General features: G+C 41.9%; 1 protein-coding gene and 1 long non-coding RNA gene across 6 annotated transcripts in view; both read right to left on the reverse strand.

Moving 5' to 3' along the window:
• Window positions 1–1,496: 1,496 nt before the first annotated feature.
• On the reverse strand, window positions 1,497–6,305 carry LOC309542427. The gene is made up of 2 exons (XR_014224234.1): window positions 5,772–6,305; window positions 1,497–5,740 (listed from the first exon to the last, which is right to left on the reverse strand). It is a non-coding gene; the product is annotated as an uncharacterized lncRNA (long non-coding RNA).
• A 5,947-nt stretch (window positions 6,306–12,252) lies between these two features.
• Window positions 12,253–24,041, reverse strand: part of ABTB3 (ankyrin repeat and BTB domain containing 3) — a 214,551-nt gene continuing 202,762 nt past the window's right edge. For all 5 annotated transcript variants that reach the window (XM_082241166.1, XM_082241167.1, XM_082241164.1 and 2 more), the window contains 4 exons: window positions 22,016–22,097; window positions 20,747–20,815; window positions 18,949–19,062; window positions 12,253–17,357 (listed from right to left, as the gene is read on the reverse strand). In XM_082241166.1, the coding sequence (XP_082097292.1) occupies window positions 17,148–17,357; window positions 18,949–19,062; window positions 20,747–20,815; window positions 22,016–22,097 (475 nt within the window). In that variant the 3' untranslated portion in view covers window positions 12,253–17,147. The remainder of the gene's footprint in view (window positions 17,358–18,948; window positions 19,063–20,746; window positions 20,816–22,015; window positions 22,098–24,041) is intronic.

A 24,041-nucleotide genomic window follows, 5' to 3' on the forward strand; every position in this document is an offset into this window, starting at 1 on the left:
CACCTGAGACGCTAATTCCTTTACACACACCCAGCTCCTCCCTCTCTCGTGGGCGGGGTGATGTCGGGCCTTCCCACTCTTGCAACGTCACCCGCAGATGCTGTGGAGGGAGTGGGGCAGTTGCTGATAGGGCACGAGCTGTGCTTGCGTCACTCTGGTTCTTTCGTTTTGCGAGGCGATGCTGAGGCGGGGAGAGAGATGGGGGTGTCGCGGTGATGGACTCCAATTCCCATCAGCCCCAGTCAGCATGGCCGATCGTGAGGGGTGATAGGAGTTGTAGTCCGGCAATTACATAAATACACACACGTGTGTACGTACAGTATAATTCTATTACCTATGCATATTAATATAATATAAAAAAATCCCCGAAGGATTACAGGTTTACCGTATCTCTCTTGCGCATTTATTAGGAAGCAAGGAGCATTGAACTCAACATGACTTATTTTCAAGTAAACATACACACATACATCTTCCCGATTCTCTAATGGCAATTTTGCCATCTTCAGGCGGGTGGGGGTAATCTGTGGCGGATCTGAAGAGTACTATGGTGAGGGTAGTTTAATGTATCAGTCAGACAAACATCTAGGGTTCCAGAGCTCTCCCCCATGGAGGTTTTGTGTCTCTTAGCACAGTTGAGTGAGAGACAGAAAATCAACATGTCATGTCCTCTCGCCCCAAATCTGCATATTTTAAGATAAGTCTTGAAACGTTTGTGGACCCACATCTATTGGAAACTGCCCTGGGAAGTTAGTACTGTATAGCCCTTTCCATGTATGCAAGACCTTTAGGAGATTCTAAATACTTACTTGGTTACTGCACTTTGAATTGAAGTTTTATATGCTGCTATCTTATTTGTTATTTTAATTATTCAGGCACTGAAAGGACTGATTATTTAGCCTGTGTTGTAATTCGCACTGTAGAGGTTTTGCCAGAAAAGCAGGCTAGAAATCTGTGAAATAAATGGCTATAACAGCAAAATCAACAAATTGTCTCACATTCCAGAAAGGTTGGGGAAGGCTGATGCCATTGCTGAAGGCTTAATTTGGTAACAGGAGATACAGCTTCAAATCCCAACTCACTCCATTAAGCTCACTGGACAGCTTTGGGCAAGTCATTATCTCTCACCTTAACCTACTTCACAGGGGCCTTGGAGGGGGTAAATTAAGCTGTGTGGCAAAACATTTCACCCACTTCAAGCTACTGTAGAAATTATTAATAGCAGAAGTATATACATAATTTCCTTTGCCTAATATTGGGGGCATGCTGCTGCACTGATTTGACTTCTTAATGAGGATTTGGGCTAAGAGACAAACCAAGATGAGAAGCATTGATTAAGCCAAGAGAGCTATACCTTGCTTTGCACATATACGGTACCAAGTGCAAAGAGACTATCACTGCATACATACCAACCTATTTACTCACCACTCCCTAGTGACTTTGTGAAATTGTAAGGATGACTGCGGCATTTCGCCAGCCCCAGCACACTAAATGACAAGTTTATTATCCATAAAAACATATTTTAATGCCAACAACTAATTCAAAGTCAAATTCCAATGGTGCTCTTACAACAGAAATATACAATTTGCACAAAACATGGCTGATCTGACAAGAATGTTTCGCAGGCTAACAATATATATAGATATATGTATATAGATGTAGATAACTTCCTTATTAAAGAATTTTATTATGCCAGAAGTCATGCAAAGAATTTCAGAGCAGTAAACACAATAGGAACAATCACTTGTTGACATTTCCAAAAACCATTCAAATACAGAAACATTAGGTTATAGATAAATATATACATACACTTATATTTTTGTTGCTGTTTGTGTGGTCCCTTCTGTGTTCCGTTGAAGCACCCCACTCTACCCTACGGGGTCCTTATTATAGACATCCAAAAATAAGATTTGGAGTATTTACCTGCCGATACAGACCACCAATATAAACTCTTTGAGATTTCTACCTTAGATCCCTGTAAATGAGGCACTTAACCATTGGCTGGGAGTTGGGGCAGGAGTCAGCAACACAAGTGTCCACCTCCAAAGCCAATATTGATTCTAATCCATAGTCCTTGGATCATTTGAAGTGAGAGGTTGCCACATACATCTTCATTTTGCTTGATGCCAAGCATGCTGTAGTCTGGTTCTAACACCCTTTAAACAATGGTTTTCAAACTCTGTTCCAGGGAATCAGAGCACCTACAGTGATGGGCAAGCTTTCCAGTAAAACTTGTCCACCATAGCTGGTTATTTCAGCAAGGAATCCTTGATTAGCACAATTATGACAAAGAAGCTTACCTGAAAGGTTGCCCACCACTATAGTCTGTTCTCTCAATCTGGAGTTGCAGGGGAGTGTTGTCTGTTTTCCAAGGGGCACTCTTAGTTGATGGGGAATAGGTTGCCTCAACATTTAGTAGTGTTCCCAAGAAAATGCCCCCAGATCCTCTGCAATAATAGCCTAGTTCACACACAACACTAAGTCATGGTTAATAAAACCATAGTTTCTTAATGCATGGTTTATTTGATAACCTGAAGCCTACCTATGGTTTGTTTACTACCAGAAACCACAGCCATAGTTTGTTGTTGGGTTATGAATCTTGGTTTGTTTTAACTATGGCTTGGTGTTATATGCAAACCAAGCACTCTACCTGAACCATGGTTTCTCCCTCCCCCAAACCCCGACACTAATCTACAACAGCAAGAGCAGCTGGAAAACAAACCAAGCTTTGGAGAATCAAGCCATGGTTTATTTAATCATCTGTGGAACAAACTGGTGGCTAAACAAACAATGGCTTAATGTTAAATGTAAACCAGGCCAATGGCAGGTGACCAGGGGCCCTTCAGTACACAAGCTGATGTGAAAAGGCTTCCCTAAAGGTAGAAAAGTTGAAAACCACAGCTTTAGAACCACATCCTCAAGAATCTGGATCCCTTTAATGCAGTAGTGCACAGCACCATCAACAAACTAATCCAGTATGAATAGAGGAGGACTTGTAATGTATCCTCTGGTATTTAAATGTGCATATTAATATATACAAACAAGCTTCATTTAAAAAAAAATCAAGATGCAACACATTTTACTACTTTATTTACCCTGGTATGCTCCAAAGAATGTTCTTTACCTTATTTTATTGCGAAGTCGCTATAGCCATGATCCACATAGCAGTTAAGCCAGAGTGCTGGCAGTTAAAGCAGACAAGGCTAATGTAGCTTGAGTCCAGCTATAGAGGCTTAACTTGTTTGTGCTGCAAGACCATTTTACAGAATACAAATACAGCCACTTGTTGGCTACCTACCAATGCAATCCTTGTGAAGCAACAAAACTCACCCAGTACATGGTAGATTGAATGGGCTACAGTCACCTCTAATGTCACTCAGCTGACTTTCAGATGTATACAAAGTAGGCTGAATTGGCACAAAAACTATTTTTTTGTTGGAAGGAATTGATTTCACTGAAACTAACTGATGTTGTGTCTGCATTCAGACTGTGATGACTGAACTATAAGATACCAAATCTTGCTCACTGAAATCTCGAACCTTGGAGTAAGGCAAGTAAGATATGACCTCAGTGAATCCCTTTAAACACACACACACACACCAAAAAAACTAGACCATTGAGTGTCACTTCCATGCTCTCTTGATATAGGTGAAGTCTACTTCCATATACCAATTTAAATGTTGATTAGCAGATAGACCAGATATGCAATCTCCTAACATCATGTCAATAAGCCTGAACATTGCAATAGCTATTGTTTAAGCATTTCAATAACGTCCTCTCTCACAAAGCCACACAAAAACACACACATTGCTATGTATCCTGATTTGGTTTGGATAATACAGGGAAAATTCCAATCACATCATGAATCAAGATCTATCCCTTTCAAAAGAGGTATATAATTTGGATTTGTAAGGCATAAACAGGACCTTCCTATTAATTTCCATTTTCTTCTTTGCCCCAGTTTTTTCCATGAATTTTAATGGCCTATGGCCTGAGTGTTGATGTTTGCAACCAGGCAAAACCTATGTTTGCATTTTTAGCTGTCTCCATCAAGCTATGAGTAGGGTCCATTTAATGACACGGGGCCCCTGAACAGGTCTAGGAGATGAAGCCAACTCAGGCCCAGGGAATACAGCCAGGGCAGGCAAGGAGACAGAACCAATGAGGGGACCCCTATGGAATCTGACATATTTGGGAAAGCAGAGTAGTTGTTCCTTCTGAAAACAGCCAGGGGAACAGGCCAATTAGAACAAAAATTTAACAAGTCCAGGAAACTGTAGCAGAATGTTTAAGGGCAAGACAGGATGGGACAAATAAGCTCTGTGTATGTACCTACCCAGGCATTAGGGTAGATTTAACACAGGGCTTGTTTACTGACCAGCACTTAGGGGTTATTATCCAAGTCAAAATACACACATAAGACTTTCCAGAGTCTTCTACACCAGGCTTCTTCAACCTTGTTCCCTTCAGATGTTATGAACTAGAAGTCCCATAAGGCTGTTGTAGAAAAATACTTATACTGGACCCCAGGCAAGTTGTACTAACAACTCCATACCTTTCAGTTTTTTCTCTAGACCAAAGATACAGAACCTAGAAAATCATACCAGGTGAGTACAGTTTCCATGGGAAAGACCCATGAGCTCAGTCACAGCCCACATTGGGGGGGGTGTCATTTAAACTTTGTAGAGCAGTACTCATCTAACTTGTTCACTCCCACACAGTTCAGATGTTTCAAGGGTCTTTAATTCAACAAGGAAGAAGTGCTAAATCAAGATCCCCTGATCTTTCCAGGGCTTTTCGCACTCTACTTCTTGAAATTACAAGCAAAAGAGGTTGATGGAGAGTTCAATGGCTAATTGTGCAAAGTGGCCTCTAGTGTAGCAGAGAGCAATGGGCTTTATGGCTCAGAAATTTGCGGGGTCCCAGAACATGCCATACAATCTGGAAGACATATAAAACATTTTCATGTTGAAACTTCTAATTCTAATTGAGAATTCATACAGACCTGTGAAAATGTAAAGAGATTATATGTGATGGTGATGCATTTTGTCCTACTATGAGCCCTATCCCTCTCCAAGTCAAGTCAGTAATAAGAGGATCTGTATGGGAGGCCGGATTCATCTTTTAATGACTCTATAGTATCAGTTAAACCTGTCTCAATTATCTTCTTGTGCTACCAGCTTCTTGGCTTTAGATCAACCAAGTCACGTACAGTTGGCTCCCGGGAAAGAGCTAATGATTTTACGCTTGAAGAGCAAATCAGATTAGCCCGTTTTTGAGTAACACAATTAAAATGACAACTTGCTTGTCTCAAATGTTGCTGTGCGTCTAATACAATGTGCAAAACAGATTTGCAAAATTACATTTGGCAAAAGTATGGATCCTAATCTCATTGAGAGGGTTTAAGAGAATGAGCAAGAGGAAGACTGGTGCTTAAAATATTCTAAGGTGTGCTCTTGGAAAATTACATGAGACATTCAGCATTTAATTGCGTGATTGAACATATGTGATTCACTCCATGCCGCCTACTGAATATATTATGCTGAAAACAAAACCTTTTGTTTTGACAGTTAAAAAAAGCCAGTTCAATGCTAACGTCAAAATGGTAGCGTATTAACAAACTGAAACTCATATGCTAGGCTGCTGGCATTGTATACATGGCATCCTCTTTTTCTGCTTCCAAGGGATGAGTAAAATAAATTGCTGTCCTTGCATTATTTCCTTAGTGCAGGAAACTTGTTTACTTCCTTAGTGCAGCAAACTTGTTCCATTACACTATTTGAAAAAAACAAAAACCCTTTTCTATTCATAATGCCGTCTTCCAAATAATTTGCCTCTACTTGATTGCCATCTGCACAGTGGACATTACTGCTCAATAACTTGCATGCCAAAATAGTAAACGTATTTACCTGGAAGAAAGCTTTGCAGTTTCCCACATGCTACAAAACAGTTTTTAGGATTAAAATCTACAGATGTGACGTAAATTGCCCTTGAATAGTTGTTTTTTCTGTAACCGATAGCTAGTATGGAGGGCCTCAAATCAGGTCAGAACCATGACATGGGGGAAGGGGAGTTTTAACTATTTGCCACCACTTTGGGCTCAAATGAAATTGGCCCCCACTCTGCCTGGGCAGAAATCTTCCACTGGAGCTCACACATTTAAAGTACATGGCTCCCCCCAAAGAATGCTGGGAACAATAATAGTCCATTAAGGATGCTGGGAACTGTAGCTCTGTGAGGGATAAATGACAGTTCCCAGGATTCTTTGAGGGAAGTCATGAGTGTTAAAATGGTAAAAATGTGCTTTAAATCTACAGTGGTGCCTCGTAAGATGAAACTAATTCATTCCGCTAGTCTTTTTGTCTTGCGAAGCACGGTCCGTCGCAACTGCGCCTCTTCAAGCGGCTTTAAGAAAAAAGCGCAAGACGTTTTCGTCTTGCGAAGCAAGCCCATAGGGAAATTCATCTAGCGAAGCAACGCAAAAACCGAAAAACCCTTTCGTCTAGCGAGTTTTTCATCTTGTGAGGCATTCGTCTTGCGGGGCACGACTGTATGATGTGCATGTGATATACCAATTCCTATTTAGAGTTTTGTATTAAATATTTGTGGATATTCAAGTGTTGCACAAAGATAAATCTTTTGGGTATCATGGCTAATTAGTGCTTGTCATCAGGGCGAGCTAACTGTAATTGAGAGGCAGTCTCCCTGGAACACATAATTTCCTGTAACAGCCATTGTTTGGCTATATTCACACAGACTATCTATGTCATAGAGGAAGAGATGACTAAGGCATGCAGTCCTATTATTCCTTTTAGTTTTGACACGGCTTGACTGATCCCTAACAGCAGGTACTAACATTTTGACGAATTTGGGAAATTCATCTTTCAGATGCCAAAATGCATCAGCAGGATTCAAGAAACCCAAACTAATGGGAGCAACTACACATTCTGCCTTTGCAGCTTCCAAGGTGGTTTGTGACAACATACCCACACTCATGATTTCACCATTCTTGGCAAAAACAATTGTATATTTCCATAAACCACTCTGGTTTATCTCCTCCATAGACATTCCCCAATGTCCCCCACTCCTCTCCCCAATTTAAGCACAGAAGCTGGACCTAACCTCATGACAGATGAAAATCATTTTGGCTAAGGTGGGAATAAAGTGTGAAACTAATTCGACCCATTAGAGCAAAAGGTGCAGAGAACAGACAGCTTGAAACAACCATTTTTGTGTTTTGAGCTGATTAGAAAAGTTACAGAGAGATTTCGAGGGTGGGGGCATCTGTTTGGAGTTTACTTACATTTGCTCTGGGTTGATACACATCTAATGCTGTTTGTTCTGAGATCCCTGTCCTATCTGCTCTATGAATCTGAAAACAAACCGATTATAGAACAGTTCCCCAGTGCTTTCTCCTCCAAAAGTAACCAGCAGGTCCCCTGAAAAGCAACACAGCTCTAGTCACCAGCAGATTTTCTATGCACTTAAAAAAAAAAGTGTGCACACACACAGGACATCAATTTTGGTGTGTGTTCACAGGTCGTATTTTGGGAGACAGAAGGAGCAAACAGCCACCATATGGCTAATGCAGAATTTCCTTCTCGATTGCAAATCAGTTCATGAAGTTGCAAATCATGAAGTTCAGGATCACCCATTAACCATCATAGCTGACCAACCTGTGGCATGAGTAGCAGGGAAGTGTGGCACTCCTGGAAAGGTCACAAGCGTTTTTGCTTCTCCAACACTTTTCATCTCATCAGACCCAGAAGCAAAACCACACTGAGTCGTAAGTGGGATGAAGGTGAAACAGCTGCATTCATTTGGGATGTGGCACCCTCTCAGTTTTAGATTGGATTTGGTGGTGTACTCATCAAAAAAGATTGGTCACAACTGCATAATACACATGGAACTACTATTTTAATGCCAGTGATGGCCCTGCAGAGATGCCTGGCAGCGTAACGCCCACTCTCTTCCTCTGGGCATTTTGCCAGACTAAGATAGGACCACATGCACATGTACTGTGCTTCTTCTGAATGGCCAAGGGGTTGCTTGTTGGGGTGGAGTTTAAGGCGCCCACCTATCAAACACTGGGTATGCCCCAAATAGGCACAAGTCACACTAGATAGTGAGGTAGGTTCAGGGAACGGAGGCAAAGAGATTGTGCCTTGTGCAAGGGAACAGCATGCCTCCACGACAGAAGACAGAACTTCAGACCAGATCTCCCAGATTCAAATCCAACTCTTTTATCTATCAGGCCACTGAAGCAAATACAGCAAAATCAAGGCTAGGAGTTCAGAGGTGGCTAGCTCAAACCGTATGACCTCATGGCAGAAATGGAACTTTAGAAGTGGCTATCTCTAGCAAGCAGCAGATCAAACGATGAACTTGCCAGTCACAATTTCATCTAGTGCGTTAATCATCACAATGTTGTTGTGGCTGCTATTGTTATTATACCCCGCTTCCTCCCATAGGAGCCCATGGGAACTTACAGCATGTGCCCCCAGTCCCTGGGCTGATCCCAGGCTACTTTGTGGTGGCTAGAAGGCCTTACAGAGATCTCAAGAGGTGCACAACCTTTTCTCATTGCTTGCTGTCAAGAAGCAGATTCTGATCACCTCTATTGCCACAACTAATTTGCTAGCAAAGACAGAACTGGAGTGAAGAATAATATTTAAAACATGAGCACAGTCAATTGGCCTGGCCTTCTTCAAAGACAGGGATAGGGTACCTGTTATTGGTCTCCAACTCCCATCAGCCTCAGTTGCAGTTCAAAACCATATGGAGGACCACAGGTTCTCCATCACCACCACTACTACTACTATTATTAAAATTTGTCAGTTGCTTTATCTTGCCGAAGGCAATCCAAAGTGACTTACAACTGTTCTAGGACTCGGGAGCTTTTAAATCTCTGTCTCTGCCATTGTGTAAATGAACCTGAATGAAAACCAGGAAGGGTTATATCTTCCCCAATTTACTTAAATGCCTGTATTAGATCTCATGTATGTGTATACAGACAAACACACAAATGGATACATAATAAAGAATATCCCGTATCTTTGTCAGAGAGCACCCCTGAGTTAATAGAACTATACACCCATTCATTAGAACCTTGAAACAGGGTATTCCAGAGAGCAATGTAGTCAAACAGGTCTTTTGTACAACAGAAGTTTCTCAGAATTCTAGATAGTTCACCAGACAACTTCACAGAACCCAACAGAATACAAATAATCCTCACCTCCACAGAACATACCAGTGATCTAGCCCTACCTCTACCCTTCAGGTGATATTGGATTACAACTGCCATAGACCCTGACCATTGGCCAAGCTGGCTAGGAGTAACTGGAGTTGGAGTCCAAGAATATCCAGAGGCCACTAGGTTGGGAAAGGCTTCCAGAGAACCATACATACAGTACTGCTCTGTACATTTTCATGAAAGAGAATTTCACCACAGCGCTGTGAAATCTCTAACTGAACCCCCTATAGGCCAATGGAACAATGGAGACGGAATTCAGCTGATCACATTGTCAAAGCATCTTTGCTCTACAGAACTCCCTGGAAAGTGAACTTCATAGCTCCTTTGTGTCCTTTTAAAAAAGGGGCATTTTGAGATGAAAACCTAATTTGGAATACAGCCACAATAAGGAGTTTAATATCCCACAGCACAACACAGAAGTTAAAGGCAGGAAATAAATACATTCTCTGTGGAATTTTGCTGAGCACGGTGTAACTACTTCAGTGATAATCTGGCAAGGGCTTTAGTTTGACAGCTTGAACCTATTCCAGTTAAAAAGAGAGAGAGAGTGGGGAGGGGAGAGAGCAGAAACAGAGGTACTTTAATGGGGTAAAGTCTTTGAAAGGTGTTGCCTTCAGCAACTGGCATGCCAAGACCTGATGCTGTTGCAAAGGTGGGTGGGTGAGTGAGTGGCGGGTGGGGGGGACGGACGGACACCACCTTCAAAGTTACCCACACTGAACCTGAAGAATGCCTGTGTTCTCTGGCAGTTGGCTAGCCTCAGGTTTCTGACAAAACAAACTGGGTTATGAGATCCTTTTGCCTTTACATAATGGTTTCATTGTGGAGGAAACTTAATGGGGCTCCTATACTGCAACGCTTAATGGCACTATTGAGAAAGAGAACAGCTGCAGTTCACAGACTGTTTACTTTGAAGTGGCACAAATGTTAAGTGGCTTGTGGCCTGTGGGCAGCCGAAACACAAGACGGGAATATTTGGCCAAGGGTATATGTGTGCGCAGGGTGGGGGGTGGCGAGTGTTTTAACAGTTGAACGGAAAGTAAAAAAAGAAAGGATTCATTTAAGTAACCCAGAATAATAAATGGCCGGATATTTAATTTATCCCCCAAAGAAGGGTTGCAGGATGAATAAACATTGCCATGACTCAAAATTTGGATTTGATTTTAGTAGCTTGAAAGCTCAAGGCAGGGATAGGGAACCTGTGACCTTCAGATGTGACTGGATTAGAGTTTTCACCATCCCTGGTTATTGGCTGGCTGGGGCTGATGGGAATCCACCACCTCTGGAGGGCCACAAACTCTCCATTTCTGGCTTCAGGCCAACACAGAGAGGCAAACATGGGGTTGCCATTGAGTGCAGATAGCAGATAACTTGGCATATGACTGCAGTGCTAGACCCACTTACTTGAGAGTGAGTCCCAAATGACTCAGTGGGGCTTCGTTTTGGATAGACATGTATAGGATTGCACTGTATATAATTTGTGTTTGTTGCATTCACACTTCATATTTCTACATGTAAATTTAAAATATATTGGGCATGCTCCTAAAAATATAACATTATATACTGGTCTTTAGCTTTAGGATTGCCATTACTAGGTGTACTTTGGTGCCCCAATCATTTCCAAACCCAGTCATTTTCAGGCTCAAATGTGAATTTAAAAAAGAAATCAAAATAAAATGATAGTCATGTTCATCTTTTACTCCCCAGCATGTGTATACTTCTACACACACATTATTTCTTAGTAGACTGAAGAATTTCTCTCCACACGCTTCCGAAAAGTGCTAAGGAGAATGTAGCTGATGTTCCCACAAACTTTTCAATAGGAATATATCAGTACAAAGGGAAGAAAGGTGACAATGCAAGCCTATGTGTGCCTACTCAGAAGTAAGTCCCACTGAATTCAATGGGGCTTACTGGATAAAAGATTGTGGCCTGAATGAAGACAATCAAATTTGATCAGAAAAGTACATTCAGACAAATTCACATCAGCCTACACAATGGAACAATTTAAACTCAGTTAAAGCTGAATTTTCATTTCATGTTGATGTCCACATGCAACACTTTCTACTTCTCTAACAGAGAAAAACAGGCACAAGGTTGGGGCTTGGCAGCCTGAGGAGGGAAGTGCTCTACGTCCCTATTCCATTTCTTCCATCTATGGCCAGGGATGGTGAACCTATGGCCCTCCAGATGTTGCTGGACTCCAACTCCCATCAGCCTCAATGAGGACGCCAATGGACAGGGATGACTGGAGCTACAGTTCAACAATATCTGGAGGGCCAGAGATCCCCTATCCCTGGATTAGTTATTGGAATCAGAATGAGAGCAAACTATTCTGTAACAGGCACTGCGGACAAATGGGAAACCGCTAAACCCCCATAAATAACAGTTAAGTGACTTATACAGGAACTACCAATCTCCCTTTTTACCTTAGAAACTCTTGATCTATTTCACATCTTTAAGAACAAAGGCAGATGTAACATCTGAAGAGGAGTCACAGCAGGTTCTGTGTCCTTGCTTATGAAGTTGTACAAAAAGAATGTCCTTGTTATTTGCTTGTCAGTTTTCCCCTCCCCCGTTTCCATGCAGACTGCCTGCCTTTTTATTCTTTAAGCTGTCTGTCACACATGTAACTTTATCGGCACACATATACATTTCTCGATCAGCATGTTAAAAGGAAAGTTACAGGATTGTGGTTGTATTTTGGTGACATCATGGGAACTAGCCAATTCATTGCCATAGCTGTTTCCCCTTGACCCCGGAAAGAACAAAACAAAGCTGCATTGAACGCAGTGAGGGTCCCTCCAAACCTGCCTTCACTGCTCTATAAATCTTACACCTGTCTTTGAAAAAAATGTTTCAAGGTCACCATGGTCACCTTTTCAAAAAATTGTCCAGTGCAGTTAGCATTCTGTATCCAGCCCTCAGCCTGCTTCTCTCGCTTCAGATTTTATTCCTTTTGAATATTTTTTTTTGTTTGTTTTCAGTACAAACACATGGCCACCTATGATCCTGTTTCAGTTTTTCAAGTCTATGGGTAATAAACTTCACCATACGGCTTTGCCTAACACAGTATATTCCATAGGCAACTGATCATTTTCCTACTGGAAAACATATGGAGATTAGCTCTTATAAAAGGATATAGAAAAGTTCTGAAATACAGAACAAGTTGTGTGATTCCACCCCCTCCCCTGGAAGGCCCTGTTTTAGGCTCTTGAGAGAAAATATCACCCTTTAAGAGTCATACCTAAGGATAGTTCTCTACCTAACCATTTTAAAATAAATTACAAAAAAGGAAGAAGATGAGAGCTATTTTATTGTGGAGCTGGCTGCAGATGCCTAAAGGAAATTTTAGGAAAAACTGGGGAGAGTGAAAAATTACCAACTTATTAGTGAAAAGAGTCATTTTTAGGTTTTTGGAGGCGAGTTAGGCAGCAATCCTATACTCACCTACCTGGGAGTAAGCCCCAATGAAATCAGTGGGACTTACTTTGGAACAGGCAGGTGTAGGATCACACTGCTGAAGAGCTAAATGGAAGCTGATGAAATGATAACATTTACGAACTGTGTAATTAAGATATATTCAAAAGGTGCAGGTACAGGCTTTCTTAACTACGTATCTCTATCATAGGGTAAAGGTTGCACCCACTGAATTTATACTTCCTACACAGCTCTTAAAGGCATAAAGGTCTGTTGGAAATATTAACTGTGAGTAAATTCAGAGAAATATTTAGATATCGGATATAAAACTTGGTTATAAACATTAATATGCAGCAAACAGTCCACCTGGATAGATATGATAAAGAAAGGTTTCAAAAATCCCAACAGTTGATCTTTCAGACAAAGATTGTGCTAGATTTGATTTCTTTTTTACCCCCTCCTCTGTATCGGTGTTTTATTTTCTACTTTTACATTTATTTTTGTTTGCCATATCCATCATTTTTATTCTGTACATGTTCATGCCAATAAACCTTTAATTATTTAATTTTTTAAAAAATAAAAAAGTGTATAACAATCCCCAGCTTGGATTATATGGCTTGTTTGGGGGCGGGGAGATGACTGGATTGCTTACTCATTTCTTGATATTTATGTAATTGAGCAAATAGAAAAATGAGTCACATTCATGGAGGATAACCCTGTCAAAGTCTACGAACTAGGGCAGCTAAATGGGTGTGCGCTTTCAGAAGCAGTGCACCTCTAAACACCAGGTGCCAGGGGTATACAATGGGGTAGGACGGCTGCCTTCATGGCTCACTTTTAGGCTTCCTGGCAGCATCTGGTTAGCCTCTGTGGGAATCAGGAGGCTGGACTAGACGGATCACTGGCCTGATCCAGCATGGCTTGTGTTCTGGTTTCAGCTAAATCACAGCCTCACTCTCACGTGATGCCCTCTGGGGATCACACTGTAATACTTCACTGACTCGGAACCATATACTGTATCCTTAAGACCCCTTCTCAAATGCTATAAGGGATGGAATCTATGGAGGGATTTTAGATTTAGAGGGAGAAGTGGGGAAGGAGGGAGTGAGGAGAGGAGGTTACCTAAATTGGTTCCATGACACTAATCCAAGATGCAATGACAGCGATATACCTGTAAAGCTCAGACATTTGAGGGAAATGGCAGACCTGTTTCAATCTTCTTTTTGAAGAACACAGCAGAAACATCTGGAAGGATAATCAAAAGTAGAAGGTGTTGCTGTAGCAAGGAAGCGATCAATTCTTGCCATCATTTCCATTTGCAACCCCATCATTGGCTTGGAATCCTAAGAAAGGAAATTCCATACAAGGAAGCTTTCCCATTCACCTTTACAACCAGCTTACCTACTTATTTTAAAGCACAGTCCCAGCCCACTTAACTATTACTGAGGTCCCGGTATTAACTTCTTACTTCTGTCAGGTTTTCCATATTTAACCGTTTACTTCTGTTATCTTAACAGAATGAAACTGAAATACCTAGAAAATTAATTTTCAGTTATTTTTAAATGGCATTTTAATCGAAAGATTTTTATATACATTCACACCATTAAACAGACTACAGCAAACTTTAGAACACCTCAGGTTTTTTTTTATATAGTCATATGTTTGTTTGGCTTGTCTCTTGGCTGAGGTGCTTAACGTGTACGTTTGACTTGCAAGGGGCCCCAACTTGACCACCGCTTCATATCACCTGCTGGGGGCCTTCTGTCTTTTTGAGCTAGATTTCCACTCATGCCTGCAGCCCTCTGCAAAGGAGGAGACCCCCTGAATAATGTAGGATGGGGTGCAGGCAGCTGGGAGGGAATACCTTTCTTCTGTTATCTTAAGATCCAAACCATTGTGCTATATAGTTTCTAAATTAATAGCCAAGACTACAACTTGGGTTGTAGCCCAATCCTAGTCATACTCAGAGCAGACCCAATGAACTCAAAAGCTATGGGAAAAACTTAGTTGAATATAATCCTCTATTCCCCCACCCAGTTCAGCTACAAAAGTATGCCTTAGGTCAGGGGTAGCCAATGTGGTGCCATCCAGATGTCAGCAGACTTCAAATTCCATCATCCTTGACCATTGGCCATGCTGACTAGGGCTGATGGGAGTTGTAGTCCACTGATGTATGGAGGCCGCCAGGTCGGCTGCCCCTTATATTAGAGTTGAACTGGTCTGTGAGTAACAATAGCCTCTGGTTGTTTTCACAAGTAGTTAATGCTGAATGATGGCCTACAAGAAGCCACAATTTGACCATGGCCTTGTATCACATACCATAATGCATAAAATTGCTTTTGGCATTTGAAAACTGCACAACCAACTGCATTGAATAGAACATGCATTCAACTTAAAAAACAGCAACCATCAACCCCTGCTTACTATCCCCATATTAACAACATTCACAAATGATGACTCTTGGTATTGCTTGTGAAAAACATCCTTCAAGAGTCTTTTCCCTGCTGCATTGATCCCCAACACTCACTCTTTGGCAGCTCAGCAGTTAACACCCAGGAGGCCCTTCAAATGTCATAGAAGGGTTACAGCAACCCATCCCTTGTGTACGGCTGTTTGCGGTGACCAAGGAAGCACGGCAAGGAAGCACCCAAGGGAACAGTAATCACACTGGTCAGGTTATTGTCCCTGTCAGCACTGCAGTGCAAAATTCACAGTAAGCCAAGTTGCCCATTATAGACAATGGCTCCGGGGTGAGCATTACTCCATTATTCAATTGCCATGCTGTGCCTCTGTAACATTACCGGTAGTTTAGGCAATTTTGCAGTGTTGCTGCAGGAATGGTATAAAACAAAAAAGGAGGATTTGACGCTTAGAGCCACAGAACAGCCCCTTTTTTTCTTGTTGTCCAATATAAAAAAAACCTGGATTCCTGAACATTTAAAATAATCTGTCAGTGTGAATTAGCACCTTATAGAAAAGACCTAGGATTTACTTTGAACTGGCATTATGAAAATTTCCTAAGTTTATGAACCAGACATAATTTTCCCAGGGGCACGACAGGGTGGAGCGAGGCAGGGCAAGCAAATTGACACAACTTCATCAAACAAAAGGTAGCTTGATAAAGATTCTGATGGAAATGATCTTTTACTGTGGTCCCTGCAAAACTAAATGGTCAGGAATCTGTGTGGCACTTAATAGGTTCGTCTTGCTAAAAATATGCTGCTAAACAACTTGAGGCCTGCTACAGGCTTCCATGAGCACATAACTTACACATTCTCATTATACGGCAAGAAATCAGTCTATAGTACATATTTAATATATAATTAAAATAAATCATCTTCTTCATAACCTCTTCCCAGTAGCAAAATACCAACATTTCCCATGAATTGTTGACCCAGTATTGACCTCTCTCATATAATAACTACAAATCATCTTCTCTAAAATTATTCTCCATGGGAATTGTGAACCCCCAGAAAACGAAACTCTGAAATATATTTCACAAATGGAGTTTGACAAAGAACTAACATTGCATTGTTTTCTTTTTCTTGGCAAAATTAAGCACAAACGTAACATTTCACAGGTACCGTTACCATGCAAATGCATGTTAAAATTTCATTGCTGTTTTAAACCCCAAACCACAGTTAGCATGCAATTTTCCCCACCCCAACTACTGAGTCCTTGGTAATGCACCTCTTTGGTGTAACCGTGAGCCATTGGGGCAAGATTATACCACTTTTTAAAGAAAAGTTTATGAGCAGAACCTTTTCAGATGTATGTTCACACAGTGTACATCTTACCATAAAAAAACAAAAATTAGAAAAAAATGAACCCCAAACTTAACATGTAACATACATTCTCAAATATGTTGAAAACAAAATTTGGAGCTTCAGAAAATAAAGTGGGAGGGAACCCTAAGAGGCCACCCCATTTTTTAATGAACAATTTTAAAAAGTTCCCACCACTAAAAATTCGCCATACTACCAGATCTTATGTTTCTCAAATGCACAATACAATGGACTATGGGGCAGGGAGAGCGCAGGTCTCCAAAAGAAGTCGAAGAAGAAGAAGTATGACACTGTGTTACAAAAACAACCTGATGTGTTGGTTTTGTCAAATAATTGTTTCGTGGCATTCTTGGTCTAGGACGGGCTTCTGCTACGTACGGGTGCATGGCCCAGCTGAAGTTGGCATTAGCTGCACGACAGCACTTCCGCGTTCGGAATCTGAACAGCAACTCACAGAACAGCAATACATCCTTGTAGTTCCAAAAATGCATAGGAGTCACATGTACCATAACCTTTTGCCCAAAGGAAGTTTTAAGCAAGTGACAGCACCTTTGGCCCACAACCGCAATGTAATACTCCCATAGGAAAAAATAGCGTTGTATATTCTCTTAAGAAACTGCACCGGCAACATTTTCATTTGCGGTGCTTCCCCCTCCCCCCCCCCGTCAGAAACATCAGGCTCTTCCTGAACTTTATACAATGGAGCCTTTTGAAGACGACAAATGAATCGACTGGATCCGTGATGCCAACGTCCTCTGTAAATCTTGTAGTACGTTTTGGCCAGACGAGTCTCCGTTCTTGTCGTACAGCAGCTGTTTGAAAGCTTCGTTTTCTATGAGGACCATCATGTTTTTTAGAAAGTAACCCTCACAATAGGAAGCTAGTTCTGTTACTCCAAGAAACTGAAGACAGAGGAAATGAGGCCCAGAGCAGGGGGAAAGAAAAGAAAAGGAAAAGAAAAAAAAAATTAGTCAAGTTTATACACAGATATAGGCCAGAATCCATAAGAACTTAAGAAGAGCCCTGTTGGTTGAGACCAAGAAAACCAAACTATTCTTCTGTTCTTAGAGTGGCCAACCAGAAGCACATGAGAAACCCACAAGTAGAATATGGGTGCAACAGTACTCTTCCCACTCAGGACTGATATTCAGAGACATGCTGCCCTAGATACTGGAAGTAACACAGCCACCTTGACAGGCAGTCATTGATAGTTTTTTCCACCATGAGTTTGCCTGTTTCCCTTTTAAAGCCATTCAAGCTGGTGGCCATTACTATATGGTGTGGTCCCAAGTTCCATAGCCTAGCAATGTGTGTGTGGTGTGTGTGTGTGTGTGTACTTCTGTTTGTCCGCCCTCCGTGAAAGTAGTTCTGCAGACAAGACAAGAGATTTGGACTTGTTTTTCTTCAACAGTAACCTCCGCTGCAAGATGGCACTCTGCTGCTGAAATGGAAGGGACCTTTGGATGTAAGCGTGCAGTTTAGCATGGAGGTTTGCCCTTCAATGACAAAAACACCAGAACTTCTACTGGGCCTGCCTAAGTTCAGTTGCTTTGTTGCTCCAAGCCATGAATGATGAAAGCGATGGCTGTGATTTCCCACTCAAGGCTCACACACAGTAAGGAATTTGAAAGATGGCTGTCTAGATAAATCAAGAAGGGACGTGCATGGACAAATTAGGCAGTCGTGTGAAGACTCTTAAGGAGTTGTGGGAGCTGCAATCGAAGAGCAACACATGAAAATATCACATACAAGAAGCCCATGGACAATGGAGCTCAATGACACCTGGAGAGACTCTTGAGTATATCTGCCTAGAATGGTGAATGCCAGGAGGGAATGTGCCATTGGAGTCTTGTGAGCATGTTCCTGGCTAGGCTCCTGTAGTGGTTTGGAGTTACTCGTGCATAAACTGTCCCCTTTGGGAGCTTGGCTACCTGGGTTAAACCGTCCTGACTGCACAGCCCATCTCAGCGTGGCTGCCTCAGTCGCTCGCAGAGTCTGTCTGTGGGCGTTTCTTAAACCGTTGCCAGCATAAGAGTTGTTTGACTCCCAACCGTCTCCGCCTCTCATTGCGCGGGAGTCTCCTGCGCAGGGTGGGCGTGGGTAGTGGAGGACCAGGGCTCTCCTCACTGACTTCCAAGGAAGAATCCCAGAGCCCTTCCACCTCTTCTCCCATTTGCTCTCCTGGCTCCTTGGTGTTACGCTGATTTCCTTCCCCCTCCATCAAGCTGCGTCTCCCCCTAGTGCTTGTTCCTTCCCCTGCAGAATCAGAGAGCCTCTCCTTCGCCTGTTGCTCTGATGTCAGTTTCCTGACAGCTACAAAGTCACTATTTACACTGAGGTAGAAATCCTCTGCTCAGTTGTCGGTTGGGCATGCTTTTAAAAATAATAATAATAATAATAATATGTGTCCCACATTTGATTGTACACCACACTGTGATCCCATATGAATGGTGGTATAAAAACGCTTTAAAAAAATGAGTAATGCAGTTTTACCTTGGCGTGATTATAAATATCCACACAGTTTTCTGTGTTGATACTTTTTGCACAGATGATCTCACAGTGTCGTTGCAATGCTTCAAGCTGGAAAAATTTAGCAGCAGACAGAAGCTGAAAAACAGGAGAAAAGAAAATATTGTTATGTGCTTTGGTTCCAGAGTTTGTGGGTGCAAGGGCACCCATAATTCTTGAATTTAGTAAAAGTTAGAACTAAACAATATATGATTAAACTGTGCCCAATGCTGAAACCCCCTGGATTTAATTTATGCTAACAAACCAGGACAGCTTGGCATAGCCACTAAAATGGACCATTAGCAGGGGACAAAGGCCAGTGATGGCCCATCAAGGAAACCAGCAGAAGGTGAAGACTGCCAGGCAAAGGAGGGATGGGGTGCCTGCTCCAGCTATGTGTTGGTGGACAAGAAGGGTCTGGATTTCAAGTCTGGATAACATATGTAGGAGGAAACAGTTTCACTGGGTTAGCAGTGAGAGGAAGAAGGAGGGGCGGAACACCATGTGAGCTGGAGATGACAGACTGGAACAAAGAGACCCAGAGGATGGCTTTTTTCTGTTCTTTGAATCTAATGCTGTACTTATGGAGAAGACAAGACCCTCTTAGGATGTGAAGGCTCTGCACTCCCTCCATATAGACTAAGGTTGTATATGTGGGTAAATAAAACCATATATCATAAAGACACCACAGTCTCTGCTGTGCCTCATTTCCAAAGGAAACACAGACCCTGGGTAAGTGCCTGGAAACCCTGAAATCTCACACTGTTGTGGAGATATGGGTGCCATGTGACAATATATACCAGAGTCCTGGGAGGGAGGGAGGGGAACAAGAGGGGGTGTGCATTAGCAGTAAAGTTTTTTCATCCCCCACCTCATTTCCTGTTCTTTTTCTTTCAAATGTTTTATGCTGCCCAAACTGAAGCTCAGCTGAATTAAGGCAAATCTTTGTACCATATTATTCAGATAATTCTTCTTGCTATGTTACCTCTGACCACCACAAAGAGGAAAGGAGAGTGATGAGACCAAACCTAGAGGACTCATTGCCGGTGAATGGCAAGCTACAAAACCAGTCAGATCAAATGTCAGACTTCACTGAGGAAAATGTGGAGGTTTCAAAATGCATCTAAAGTGCATAAAATAAGATGACCCCAAAAATTACAGAGTCTACTGCCTTTTTGCAATCTCATGTTTATCCCCTGCCCCCTATGAAAATGTGGTCACTACTAAAAATAGTGCATGGATTTTTATAGTGCTTGAAAGACCTGTTTGATCACCGTGGGTCAAAAATATATGGCTGCATATGTGTGCAATGACAGAATGAGAGGCAGAAGGGAAGGGCCGCAAGGCCCCGGGTTCATATTTCAGGAATCTTCAGAAAGGGTTGGAAACTAAAACCCTGTATGAAACCACGACCACTGCAGAGGGGAAACTACTAGGCTATGTGAACTATTGGCCTGATTTGTATAAGGCAGTTTTCTATGTTATCTTACTGTTTTCAAGTCTTTGAAAACTATTGTTCTTATGCTGGCTAAATACTCAGGCAACGTAACAGGAGGACTAACTGGGCTTTGTGCCTGCTTTGAACTACACTTTGAACTTTGATCTGGTGAATGAACTTCTCCTTTTTCTATTCCCTCCCAGTTTCATATTTCCGACAATTGATTGATTCATTAATTTATTTCATGTGGAATCACAGCCCTTTCACAATTGGTGAAGTCTACTTTTTTATTTTACTGTTTCTTTGCATATTTATAATGAACCAGTAGAGCAAGCTGCCTCTTACCTCCATTATTTCATTGTTTTTAATGAGAAGTGACTCTGCACCTCCATAGTACAGATACTGCATTATGAGCTGAAATAACAAAGAGATTGATAGATCACAAAAAATGCAAGCGTAGTTTCCGTATTTCTTCTTCCCACCCCATTTATGGGCTACTGCACACAAGATAAAATAAGTGGTAAGGTCTTTAGGACCAGTGTTATGTGGTCCCGGCAGCCACTCCTAGTAACTAGTCTAGCTGCCGCATTCTGGATTAATTGTAGTTTCCGAGTCACCTTCAAAGGTAGCCCCACATAGATCCCATTGCAGTAGTCTAGGTGGAAGATAACCAGAGCATGTACTACTTTGGCAAGACAATGGCCAGGAAGGTAGCATCTCAGCCAGCAATGGATCACATGGGAGTCCTTTATTGACATCAGACTTTGGCTCCTGAGGGTTTTTGTCTCTGAATGGAGATCTTTGTGACCCACTTCTGCCTTGCATACAAGCAGGGTATTAAGACAAGCTCAGACTGGAGATTGTGTAGCTTAGTGAGGACCAAGGGTGCTTCTAAGACAGATGTTTGTTGTCCACATGATATCACTGGCATCAAAATGTCACCCCACGTTTCCTTTCCTTAATCCAGAGTTACCCTTTGTGGTACGTAAAAAATACAGACTTTTACCAATGACCTATTTACAAATTAAGCCCCTGTCTGAAAAGCACCCTTTGTCTATTCCATACAGAAAAGAACTAGATGCATCCTTAACATCTAGCAAGCTGGTGAATGTAGAGCAGGCACAAGCAAAAGATAAAAGGAATGTCAAACTCAGATGCAGATTTCTCCTGCCATGAGACAACAAGCGCAATGGAACTAGAATATCAGAAAAGGGGGGTGGAAACCACTATAATGAAAGCTGTAAAGATAAGCCTGAATCTGTGTGAATCATCCCCTACTTAGTGAAATTTCTGGAACTACACGGATCTCTGAGAAGGAGATGTACTGGTCAGGGGAGGGGTACTCCAGGGTCCTGTGCAACTAGCCCTTCTAGTTTGCTTGATCGTCATCATTTCAGGTTTGAGAATTTCCTTAGCTCTGGGTTACACTGGTATAAAATTCATATTTAATTGTCTCTTCACAATATCACACTGCAACACAGATTACATACACAGGCCATAAAACAGTTAACCACCATTCACTTGTGATCTGGCTTCCAACTGGTTATATTTTCTCTCTCCCGCAAATTACCATTGGCTTATTATACAAAGACACCGCAGTGTATTGAACTTTACCTGGAAAATGGGATACTTCACATAACTGATTTCAATGCAAGTGCTGTCAGATGCAGGTTTGCTGGACAAGAGGGCTTTAAACCTATGCAAAAATATTCAAACACACTGATTTTTGTTATTTTTCATGACAGATTGTGAGAATAATGTGCCATCGAAAAAATTCATGGGCTGGCGGCTACCAGCTTGCACGTCAGCACAATATTATGTCAGCATAACAAAGATGTCACTCAACTACACAGTCACAGTATTCTAGGATTGGGATACTAAATGCAATGCAAAAAAATTGTACCAAGCTATTAGTTGTCAATTCTTGAGCTGCTCCCTGCATTTATTTATATGGACAAACTTCGAAAGAACACCAGAGAGGCACACATCAAGTAGTATTTAATGCAAGAAATTTTTTAAAAATACATAAAATATAACATTCAAAATAAAATTCCAAAGTGAGTTATAAACAGCAGGGTCACATATGAAGGGAAGCCTGCTTAAATGGAAAGGTTTTTAATTAACTGTCAAAAGCACATAGTTGCTGCTGCTTACCATAGGGTAGGTACTACTGGACTTAAACCCTTACTTCCTAGTGGAAGTGAAGCAGCCCTCAGGCATGTGGGGAACCAGAAATAGTGTCCCTCCTAAAAATTGCAGCAATGGGACAGGAACATTAAGGGGTAAGGTGGTCCCTGAGGTATCCTGCAGCTACCCTTTTAGTAAGAGTGTGATCCATAGCAACCAGCAAGTGGTTATGTTTATTGAAGAATCATGAAAAGTCTCATCTGCTGATTTCTGCATATCTTTATCAAGCGTCTCTTAAAGGCACAGGAACAGCCACTTGGCAGCGGTAGCAAAGCGGCAACGTCAGAAGAGGCTGATATGCAAGGCTGGAAAAAACCCAGTAGCTTAGACTTGTTTATATTGCCTACAAACTGTTAATGTTTTTGAGCTCTGCCCATATGAAACTTATTGGCAGGCAGAAAGCTTTAAAACAGCCTTGTAAAATTGCCTATAAAAGTTACTGGCCTGCCAACAAAAATAAAAAAATACTGGCTTGCTGTAGGTTTGCAAAGGAGAAAAAGAGAGCTCAGCCTCTCCAGCAGTGCTCTGCTGCATTTCCAGTCTGGGCAAGGCAGAGGGGGCTTCCCTTCTCTGGGAATCCTGTTGGGTTTCTAGGCTGGGCACAGAGAAGGGGTGGAACACTCTGTCCTACCCACCAGCCTGCTGATGCACCTACATTCCACGCACTCCCTTGCATGCAGTTCCTTCCTGCCTAAGTTGCCAGCTGCATGATTAAAATACAAGGCTGTCAGAAACAAGAGACTTGGCAAATCCAGCAAGAAAAGTATTTGCATTCTAGGTCTAATATGTTTTACTGAAGCTGTCCAATTTCATTTTTTTTGGGGGGGGGGGAGATTATACAGGGGGGAACAAAAAGGCTGCCTGGGAAATATGACATTTTACATATTTATGCTATGAGTCCCTTACGTTTCCCTCTACACAATGTAAGGTCAGCCGCCAAAGACCTCTCTTGGATGGTTGATTGCTATTCCCTAGGAGCAGGGCTTCCTCTGGGATGGCCCTGGAGGCTTTCTGCTCAAGCTTACATCTCCTTTTAAAGACCAGCCAGCACTCTTTTATTTTGACAAGCCACTGGAAGCTAGGCTCCTGCACTGCTAGTCAGATAGAATAGAAGACAGGTCTTTTGGACCTTAAACAGTTGTGTAAATGAGGGGATTTCAGCAGATGTACTTTCTGCTGCAGGAAAGCAGTTTGGCAGCTCTGAATAACATATACAGTATAACCCACCTCTCCTCTATGCAAACTTTCCTCCCCTACTTTGAAATCCAATTCTTGCTCCCAACGGATTTTTCTACTAGCCTATACATTTACAGCCCCAAAGCTTGTCTCTGTCTGTTCTTCCAAGGAACCATCCACAGGTAACTTCTGCAGCTTATGATGCGTTCTCTATTGCTAAAATACAACTTTCACTGCAAGCTCCTGTTGTATAACCTATAAATGCTTCCTGCTTTGT

This window comes from Podarcis vaucheri, assembly GCF_965113315.1.
Source record: "Podarcis vaucheri genome assembly, chromosome: 10".
Taxonomy (NCBI): domain Eukaryota; kingdom Metazoa; phylum Chordata; class Lepidosauria; order Squamata; family Lacertidae; genus Podarcis; species Podarcis vaucheri.